The sequence below is a fragment of the Pipra filicauda genome, unplaced genomic scaffold, assembly GCF_003945595.2.
Source record: "Pipra filicauda isolate LSUMZ 115617 unplaced genomic scaffold, ASM394559v2 scaffold115_size4368891_pilon, whole genome shotgun sequence".
NCBI lineage: Eukaryota > Metazoa > Chordata > Aves > Passeriformes > Pipridae > Pipra > Pipra filicauda.
The window spans coordinates 1322013-1333026 of NW_024103607.1; the positions used below are offsets into that span (position 1 = coordinate 1322013).

The 11014-nt window shown below is 39.5% G+C and overlaps 1 protein-coding gene across 1 annotated transcript in view; it reads left to right on the forward strand.

Annotated features, from left to right (window-relative positions):
- Nucleotides 1-10054, forward strand: part of GRTP1 (growth hormone regulated TBC protein 1) — a 33402-nt gene extending 23348 nt beyond the window's left edge. The window contains exons 6-8 of the mRNA XM_027743432.2: nt 7007-7179; nt 7298-7483; nt 9564-10054. Coding sequence (XP_027599233.1) covers nt 7007-7179; nt 7298-7483; nt 9564-9653 — 449 coding nt within the window. The 3' untranslated portion in view covers nt 9654-10054. The remainder of the gene's footprint in view (nt 1-7006; nt 7180-7297; nt 7484-9563) is intronic.
- Nucleotides 10055-11014: the final 960 nt, after the last annotated feature.

Sequence of the window (11014 nt, forward strand, 5' to 3'; positions counted from 1 at the left end):
TATGTGCAGTGTACAGTGGTAACTTTTGTCCACCTAAATGTACAAGAGGTGACTGTTACTTTTAGAGCGGTGCCTGGGAAATACAACCCTGCCTGCTTCATGTGTTTTATGTTCAGAAAACTTCAGTGCTTTCCTAAGTTGCCAGTTTATGGCTAGGGGAGAAGTCTAACTTGTTCCTCTTATAGTTTGAAAACCTGTTGTTTCATGATTACAATTCATTCTCTTGTTAGCTTTAAGTAAGAGGATTGTGGCTTTCATTCCCCTTCTCTTCAGAGTAAAGGATGGCTTGGATTGGTTTCCCTCTTCCAATACCAGGCTAGAACTGTATGTGTTGGTCCAGCTCTCAATTTAAGGTGCCTGCTTCTGTCCTAGTCTGAAGTAATGTGCTCAGTGGTCCCTATGGCATGACTGTAGTGTTCTGGTAAAGAGCTGAAGAAAATGTAGCACTGGGGTTATTCTTAAGTGTGAGAGGATATAAATGCTGTGTTTTGTGCTGAGGTGTTAAGAATAATCTTGTCAGTGCAGTGAATTGATAATATCCTTCCTAATCCCATGGAGGAATTAAAAAAGCACAAACCCAGGAATCCTTATTCAGCCAAAGTCATCAGCCATTAAGACTCACTGTACAATTGTAAACTCTTTTTTTTTTTTTTTTTTTAGTTTGTTTTCTCAACAGGCCTGATAAGCAATTGTAGTTTTTAATGCTTGTTCATGAATTTCCTCTCTATTTGAGGAAATTGGTGATAAGTCTGTCAATGTTTTGTGAATTAAAAGTTGGCTCCTGGGGCCATTGTCAGCCCAGTAAGGTGCAGACTTCTCCAAAGCATGCAGCTCTTTAGACAGGCGCAATTCAGGGAGTGCAATGACTGGAGTCAGGCCAGGCTGTTTGGAAACAACTGAGTGGGGAATACCTTGTGTCCCCTGGTGTCTGTCAGCTAAGTGATACTATGAAAAAACCACTATCCACAACAGGAGCAATTCCAATGGTAGTGGATATGAAGAGGGGAGAGAGGGAAGAGAGGAGAGCTGGCCCAATAGTATTTTGCTCAGATTTGTATCTAAGGTATGAGAGAGCGTTTTGGTAGCTATAATTTTAAAGTAGACTAGTTTTTAATGATGCAAATGTCTCTACTGAGCAGCACATAACAGAGCTAGTATGTCAATAAATAATTAACATAGCCAGTTTCATTCTCTGTAACTAGAATGTCTGAAAGTTTCATTTGTGCTTTTGAACCTGCCGCTAACTTCAGTTTGTTTCTCTGAGAGGTTACCTATGAAGTCTTTGTTTCTTTGTATTTCATCTCTGCCTTCTGCAGTGTCTGGAAGGATGTCATCTTTCCATTGTCTTCCTAATTAAAGAGCATCCTTCTTCAGTTTCCAAGGGGGTAGGTAGCTACTACCTCTGCTTGGAATCCCCCTGTGCTGTGTGAAATGGAAATGGGAAACCAAAGGGCTCTTTCTGCTCCAGAGGATCCATTTTCCAAGTTTGGGACCAGAAGCAAAAGATGGATACAGGCAGATGGGATGGGATTATGTAGAAACAACCAACCACTGCCTTTTTGTGCTTGCTGAAAAGGTATTAATAGTAAGTTATTCGTCAATATTATGCTAAATGTTGTGTCATCTCAATGTGAATGATACAGCTACAGCTGGTTCTTGTGTGAGTTCACTACTATAGGACAGAAGTTCTGGGTCAGCTTGGTTTGATGAAGGAAAAGATAAAATATGGTTTGAGCTTGGTTTGGGTTTGAATTTTTTTTTTTTTCAGTTCCTTGGAGGATTAGGAACTTGTATTTTAAAAATAACATAGTTAAGAGTTTTTATCTTGCCATTTAACCACGTATCTGCAGGATATTGCTCTGGCCAGGACATCTTCAGGGGGTCACTCTGGCCTGATGCTGCAGAAGGAATTGGCAGTACTTTTTTGGGTTTCCTCCTTTTCCTGTTGTGGCTTTCTGATTTCTTCCCAGATGCAGGTTGTTCAACTTTGTACACCAGGTTCATGATGTAGATACTTAGACATGAAAAATGGTCCATTTTAAAGTGAAGGACTACTAGAAAAGATTCCCCCCCCCCCCCACAAATGCACATGGTGGAATCTGCTTCTGTTTAGACTTCAAATGTGGAAGATGTAGAACTAAGTGCTTTTCATGAAGTTGGCCAATTCTGTTGCTGGAAACCTCTGATTTTTGCCTGCCAGCACTTAGGCCTGCTCTATTTATCTCTTCTGGATTCCAGTGCAGTCTGGTAGCAAATGGTAATGTGCATCTCCAGCGAAGAGACATTTTTGAATGTTGCATGGTATAAAAAGAAACTATTTTTGCTGTTTGGAGAGGATAGAGAATGTTATCATCCTCCTCATCACACACAAAAAACTCTCATGGATGTTATAAACATATTCTTGTGAATAAAACATTTTTACATTGCTTTTGATTGTGAGAAAAGTTAAATCAGCTAATTTTTAATTTTTCAGTTTGGTTTGGATCACCAAGACAAATCACTCTGTCTCAGGCTGGGCTACGTAAGCTCTTGAACTAATAGTTAGAAGTGCTGGGAGATAAGCAGCAGAGCTGAGGTCTTGTTTTGGGTATTTCTGTAACACTTAAGAATTTAGTTCCAGTAGGAGTATGTATATTTAACCTGACATATGCACAACAGACTTGAAGCATTCTTTTTTTAACTGATGCAGCTCTGACTTATAGCCTTAAATTATCTCTACAAGAGAACTGCTTCTTAAACTTTTATTTTTGGAAGCTCTTAATCTATTTGTATCAGAGAACAAGGTCATACAGTCCCTACAAGCTTTATCCTTATTTCCTACAAATCTCATTACTGTCTGGAGCACAAGCAGACAGGGATGTCTTAGTCCTGGACATCCTGGTAGGATTCAGAGAGGTGCTAATTACTGTGACAGGGAGACAGTGAAGTGTAGTTTAAGGAATATTTCTTTGCTGGGCTAGAACAAGTTTCCAGCTCAGTGACTGGATGCCACAGTGCAGTGTTAGTAACAAAAAGCCTTTTGAACAAGGAAAAAAGTCCCTTCATCTAGTCACGTGTGTTATACTGTAGCAATCAAGTACCTGGCAGTTGGTGAATCCGTCTTTTCCTGTTAGCTGCCTGACTCTAAGAGGAAGAACATGATGATCTCAGCAGAGGTGCTGCTGTTTGTGGTCAGGACTTTGATGAGGAAGGGTGAATTCCATGCAGGGTGCTGCCCACATTGCCCTCTACTGCACTCCTAAACTTTGCAAGGCACCCAAAATCCATAGGCAGGTGCTCAGAACAATGGACTAGGCAAAGCAGGTGCATGTGGGTAAGAAACACACAAAGGAAAGCTGAAAGGAAGGCATGGAAGGCCTTGGATCAGCCTACAGGAGCTTGAAAAAGCACAGCTGCAAAATGAGAAAGTTTTCATATAGACATTTTTCTGGAATTTAGAAATTACAATAATAATTGATAATACAGTATTTGTTGCCTTCCAGAAGATGATGTGATAAAAAGTAATGTAGTGTGTAGTCACCTAAAAATTAACAGTATCACTTCCATTTGACAATTTGAAGAATAAAAGGAAGCACTCCGGCTTTGTGTTTTTTCAGGGGAATAAGATATTGTCAGAGGACTTTCCTATAAAGCAATCTACCTCAACAGAAATACAACATAATTAGCCTACTTTTTTTTTTTTTTAATTAGTAAGTGGCAGATTAGGAGCTGTTAGTGACTCGGGTCAGTTCTGGGTCATCAACTGCTCAGTATTTTACCAGATTGTTGAGAGGGAAAAATAATTAAGATGCTAATTAAATGTGGATCCTGCAAATCTAGAAATTTCAAGTAATTTGTAAGACAAGATATGGAAGGAACATAAAGCTAATGTGTTTTGATGGCAGGTGAGTAAAAATACTGCACTGTATCTTGTGAAAAACAGTTTCGTGGTGTATGGGAGAGGTCTGTTTGTGTAGGCTTGTTTATAAACAAGGATATTTTGACTTCAGGGAGAGACTCTGGGCAGAGCAGGCAATTATAAAATATCAGGAAAACAGGGCACACAGTGAAGCATTTGCAACAAGTGAGAGTTGCAGCATTTTTGCCGAGGGGACATTTCCGAAAGGCTTGGTGACTGGGAATCTCTAGCAAATAAGAAGGGAATAGAAGAACCATGTAGGTTAAATGTTACCAAGCACTTTGGCACTGAACCAAGTTACACAATCACTTTCCCTAGTGAAACCAGATGTGGACTGTGAAAGGTGTTCGTTGTAAAGGATCTGTGGGTAAGTTTTGCACAAATATGGGGTCCTCCACAAATATTTCTGAAGGATTTGAAAATGTGTCTTTCCTAATTTGAGGAGCTAACTTTATATACATACATTTCTGCATAAAATTTATACATACATTTATGTATGTATATACAGCAAAAAAAATAAAATTATAATTGCATGTTAATTATGTGTAATAATACCCAAAGTAACTACAATTAATATATAATAATTACATGTAAGAATGTCTTGGATGTAGATTCTTTTAACCTAACTTCTGCTGTGAAGTGGCAGTTAATATCCTGGAGGAACCCTGCTACTCAGTTACTGGTATTTGCATAAATCGTTAATCACTCCTCCCAGCGGCGCTGGGCTGAACATTGCAGTGCTGTGTCCCCGGGCACATGGGAGCCACTCCTGCTGCACGAGGAACGGCAGGAGGCTGCCCCAGATAGATGAATAGTTCTTTTTTTTCCCTTTCTGTCCAGCAGTACAATCTAACAGACTTGAACGAAATTTTAATTTATGCCAAAGCTTCCTGGCTGCTTCAGTAATTCACAGAGTGATGCATCCACGTTGCCTGTCTATTAACTTTTTGCTTGCCAGTGTGCAGAAGGCTGGGTAGGTGTCTGGTTGTGTTCCTGAGATCCTGACATTTGCTTTGCTGTACAAATTAAAAATAGCAGCTGCTGCTGGTTTCACGTATCGGATGATTGCAGCAGAGCAGAGAGCGAGTGGGCTGTTGTCCTTCCTCCAGAGGACATTCAACAGTGGTAACTTGAAGAAGTTTAAGTGCTCACACATCTCAGGAGCACAAAAAAAAAAGTAGTTTGTGGATGTATGAGAAGAGGAGGAGGGGTAGGAAAGGTTCTGTTATTTGTAATTTGTTACTTGAGATGTGATTAGTTTTTCACTTACAATAAAGAAGCATTTTAAAAAAGGTCTACTCAGCTGATGAATGCATTCCAGTTCACAAATGAGCATAAGACTAACACAACATATGGAGAAAGAGAGGGTTTTGTGTTGGCTTTGAAATAGTCATGTGACAACTGCATTTGGATTTAATACACTTTTTCATGGGAATACTTGTGTTTTAGCTCTCAGAGCTTTCCCTACAAGCAATTGAAAGGCAAATGGTTAAAAGGAATGTATATAGTGGCAGTGACTCTAACTCTGTAGAGGAGTTTTACATATCAGTCTTCAGTGGGAACAAAGAAAAGAATCCCAGATGGAGAAAGCTAGATTCCTGATTCCTAAAGGTTGAATGTGATGCTCCATAGCGCCATTAAAAGCTCCTGTAGATTTTCTGCAGTTTGGACAGGACAAATGAAGAGCAAATAGGTTGTGGGGTGGGAATCATTGACACAGAAAAGAGTGGAGTATTAAACTGCTCTTTTGATTTCACTACAGAAATAAAAATGGTTACAAATGTACTGCATAATTTGGACATATTTTTAAACTTATTTCTGGAACTGGGAGGTTTTCTTAAAATTATTTCAGGCAAATGGACTTTGCTCTTTCTGATTCCTTCACCTTCATATAAACCATTAGCCTATGCTGTGTGTCTGGGAACCTTGGCAGAAACCATTTAAGACAGAGAAACCTGAATTGCAGCTTTCCAGAATCAGTGAAGGAAAAAAGGCATAGAAAGGTGCTTTGTGTTACCAGTGATTTCTTCCCGCAAATAAAGTTAAAATAACATAGGTCTTGTCAGCAAAGCACTAGTGAACCATCAAAGGTTGCTTCCTAGGACTGGAGCCTTCAAATCCAACTTAAATGTTTCTGTCAACATATAAACCCAAAATATTAATTTCTTAAACATTTGTGCAATTCTTGTCCCTTGATGGGGCATTTGAACTCTTATGAACTGAAACAATCTTTTTCTTCCCTTAAGTATACCCTGAACTACTTGTTTATAAAGCCGAGATGCTTGGTATTCAGTCTGTACCTTGGTAATGAAAATGCTTACCCTGACAAAGAGGCTGTGGAGTGACAGCCAGTGTACTCTCTTGTTATTGTGAGTTTACTGGTCTAGTGCAGTGACCAGAAGAGTAGGAGGAGGTCTAATTTCAATCCCTGTCTTGCAAGTAAATTAAGCAGGAAGAGATGTTGTCTGAGGGATCTGTCATTCACTTCCTTTCAGAATTATTCTGTGAAAAGTGGGATTTTTGTGGAGAAAGGAGAGGAAAATTTCTAAATTAATGGCTATGTCACACTCTAGGAGAAGGGGTACCTGGCCTTCAGCACTCCTGCACAGCTGACACACCCTGAAGTTCACATTTCCAGTCTGTGACTGGACCCAGTCTAAAGGCTATAGGTCGTTTGGGGTTTTTTTGTTACCTGTCTGGGTATTGTGTGGACTGGGAGTTGTGCAGCCCCCCAGCATGGGAAGGAGGTGGTGGTTATATTGAACTGTTTAACTGCTAGCTTAAACTACAAAACTTTTACTAATATTTAAAAACTACCTAGATTACCCTTCCTTGGGAAGGAAGAGGAAATTGCCAAAAAACATCAGAGAGAAAGAAGATACTTCGGTAGGCATGAATGAAGTGTTTGTGTAGAAGATCAGCCTTGGCTGAAAGAGAAGCACTGTATGACCATAGTGCAGAGATCTCTGTGGTGTAGTTTAATTTACTTCACCTTGGGATTCATAGGCTTAACATACCTTTATACACTCAGTTGCACAGAACATTCTCTTCAATTGCATGAAAAGATCATGTCCACAGATTCCTGAATTTTGGTTTCTTCTCTCCAAGATTATTACAGTCCTGCAATGTTGGGTCTGAAAACTGATCAGGAAGTCCTTGGAGAACTTGTGAAAATGAAAGTTCCAGCAGTGGCAGAGCTGATGGAAAGACACGGAGTCATGTGGACCCTAGTGGTGTCACGCTGGTTTATATGCTTGTTCATTGACATTCTTCCAGTAGAGGTAATTGGTAACATAGAGTTCTCTTACTATACACTCCATCTTGTTTCATTTGTACTGCTTTAGTAATAATTACCTACTGGAAGTCAATCTGTAATCTGAATTCTCTCCTTTCCTGCAGACTGTGCTCCGAATATGGGATTGTTTATTCTATGAAGGGTCAAAGATCATCTTCCGTGTGGCCTTGACACTGATTAAGCAACACCAAGCTTTTATTTTGGAAGCTACAAATTTCCCTGACATTTGTGAAAAATTTAAGCAGATCACCAAAGGAGCATTTGTAACAGAGTGTCACAGTTTCATGCAGGTAAATTCTCTGCAGCTTTTAGTTATTCCAAATTAAACCCAAGACTGACTTAGAAATGTTTTTCATTCAGCAAGATAGTTAGGAGAAATGTAGCTGTTGGGATTGCCAAAACAATGATGAACATTTTTACATAAGAAACTCAAACCTTTCTAAGAACTTGTCTTAAATAATTATTATGTAATTCCACATATAGCAATCCATTTACATTATTTGTCATACTGGGGAAAATATTCTTTTTGCCCTTTTTACCAGTTAAGGCAGAAAGTCTGATGAGAAAATAATGATTTTAGTGCATTTTTTCAGTGGATTATGGATTGTGTTCCTTTGCTTTTTTTTTGAGGGTAATTGCAGTAGAGTATTGTAGAATAGACACAAAGTGCATTTTAAACTTGCGTTGATAAATTCCTGTGGTGCCAGAATATAAAGCATTCTGTTTAGAACAAAACAGTAGCACCAAGTTATCAGACAAAAAATCATTAAGTGTGTAAGTCTTATGACAATCTGCACACTAAGAATTATTAATACAGTGGGTGCCAAATTGGTATAAAACATTAGATTTGGAGCTTAACTCAGAAGATGGAAACGTAAAAGAAGTTAGCTGCAAAAAGTAACAGGAGCATATCTGTCATAAATCACTTGGTCAATTCCACTATCATTGGCTAAGTGCACACAGAACTATATCCCAGAGGATGACTTTTACCACCCAAGAGTTCCATGCTCATATCAGATGTCTGTGCATAGGCCTGTCGTAGTAGGATGCCATTTATATTGTTTCATTTTTGCTCATATAGAGGAAAAATAAGCTAATCTTACTGGTGTTTGTGAGTCAATTAAAGGAGTAAGAGAAAAACAAATCACAGCTTGAATTCAGAAGGGAGATGTTTGAGAGGTTTTCCAATTCCATAAAAACTTTAGAATTTTATTAAATGTTAACTGCCATGAGAACACCAATTCAGAGGCTGATACTAACATTTGTCCTTGAAGGACTTTCCTTGCCCCCTTTAATTATGTTAAATTTTACATCAACTGTTTTTAGAAAATCAACTACCTTTTTCTTGCAGTTATCCTGAATAAAACAATTTATTTTATCTGTGTTAGTTACTGTAGTAAGGGGGCTTTGAAGACAGTTAAATAATCAGTTTACATTAGGTTCTTCTGTAACTTTGAAACACATACTTTTGTGTTTGGATTTGTTTGGGGTTTTTCTCAATAGTACAGATACAGGCAATGACAGCTGAGTATTTTATGCCTCTCTCCCCCGAACAGAACCTTTGTTTTTAGTTTAATGCAATGCAGGCTCTTTCACCAGAAAGCTGTTTAGAACTGGTTCAATGACAATCTCATCTCCAGAGCCGTCATTTAACAACTCCAGGGAACTAAGGGGCCCACACATCTTAACCATAGATTAAAGTGCATAAACTTGTAGCTTGATTCACAGTTTTGTTCACTCGGAAGTTTTAGGTAAGAAGTGGAAACAAATGTATTGTTCTTGAGCAACAAGTCAAAGCAAAAAAGAAAAAAAAGTAATTGCAGATGTGTGATGGCATTTGAAATGCATCAATATACATTACTACATCCATATACATTACTACCCTGGAAAGCCTGGTAGAGAAGAGGAGCAGAGGTAGTATAACGAGGGATCAAGACTGATTTTTGCAGTAGGAACATAGTGGTTTATGTATGTTCCAGAGCCTGAGCTACCTCTGCCAGCACCACACTAAAAGTACACTGGGGCTTTGTAGCAGTACCCAGGACAGCTTAATATGTTCTAAATATGCCTGCCTTCCACCACCACCACTGCCTTCTAAAATAATTTTAACTGGACACACATTCAAACCGGATTTTGTATTGCTGCTTTTGCGTGACTTGCAACACTTGTTACAAGCTGCAGGTTTACCATGTCTTTACACCAGAGTAGATCAAGATGTTACCCTGCTACAGGAAGGCCAAACAGCAAGTAAGCATTTTCAGAGTATGGACATCAAAGCAGGGATTTCATGCTTCAGAGAATTATGTGAGAATTCTAGCACGTTGTCCAAAGCCAGCATTTTAACTAAGAATTTTCTCCTTTTACCCTCAGAAAATATTCACAGACCCTGGAAGCTTGTCCATGACAACAGTCAACAAACTCCGAGAGACATGCAGGGAGAAGTTGCTTTCTCAGGGATAACTCACCAGATATAACCAGGTGGTCAGATTCTACAGCAATCGACACATTCCTCTATTTGCACTGACTAAAGCACACTTTAAGCTTTCCATGAGTTAACTGACACTTGACCAATTTTTCCTGCCTTTCAAGTAAGTGTGTTAACACTTTGTACTGTATGTCAGATTTGATAACTGGAAGTGGTGGTTCCGTTAGTGTTTTGTGGTGGTGTGTTATTTTTATTTTTTAAGGATTAACGTGTTTTCAGAGTATAGAATGTGATAAATGTCAGGACCCTCCTTTTAAAAAAGTCCCAGGGCATTTTGTAATATTAGAAAAAAATAGGTGTATGAAATTATGTATTACTGTATTAACTGTGACACCACTACCATTTGTACAAAATAAAGTAATTTAATTTGTCAGAACCTGTTTCTTGGTGTAAAGAGAGTAAAATATGTGATCTCTTTCCTGGCACCGGCCCATTTCCAGCCATACTGGGGCCAGGAAGCCGGGAATTGCTTTCTTGTCCCTACAGAGCCCTCTCGTGGCCAAAACATCTCTGTCCAAAGGGAGAGAAGACAACTGGAGAGATCAGCAATTTGTGGGTTTTTATGCTCCCTACACTACTGTGGATAGCACCTCACCTTTTACTTCATTCCTTGCCAAAGAAGGCTTCCCCCCCCCGCAGATTGAGTTTCTTTCATTCCTCTTTTTTCAGAGAAAGTAGATGAATGCTCTTCCAGACAAGTAAAGACTGCTACTCAGCAGTATGATTCTGAGCTATCCTACCCTTTCTGGTACCAGACATCCACCTTTTTACTCAAGCACTGAATTATAAAGACATTAGTAGTACCATAGTCCTAGTATGTCAGCAGGTATTGGAAATATTATTCACCACTGGCAAAATCCATAGTTTCCAGATACCTTCAAGGCAGCAGGGCAGATGGTCCAAAGTATATCAGCCTTACTGCCATGCGTTCTCTCTGTCAGGAGGAGTGTCCTGTGCAGTGTTTCCGTGTGCCTCAGTTCCTGCCCTTTGGAGCTGGTACTGTTAACACCACAGCCTGACTGCAGGAGGGAGTCAGGGAAGCTTTTAACACAGAGGTTCATTTCCAAGCGAGCTGCTTTATGCTGATGACGCCGCCCTTGTGGCCCCCACAGAAGCAGCTCTGCAGCGTTTAACATCCTGCTTTGCAGATGCTGCTGAGCTCTTTGGGCTGGAAGTCAGCCTAAAGAAGACAGAAGTTCTCTATCAACCTGCACCCCAGGAAGTCTTCCATCATCCCCATATCACCATTGGCCAATCAGAACTCAAATCAGTCCAACAGTTTAATTACCTAGGCAGCCTCATCTCCTCGGATGGTAAGATTGATGGAGAGATAGAC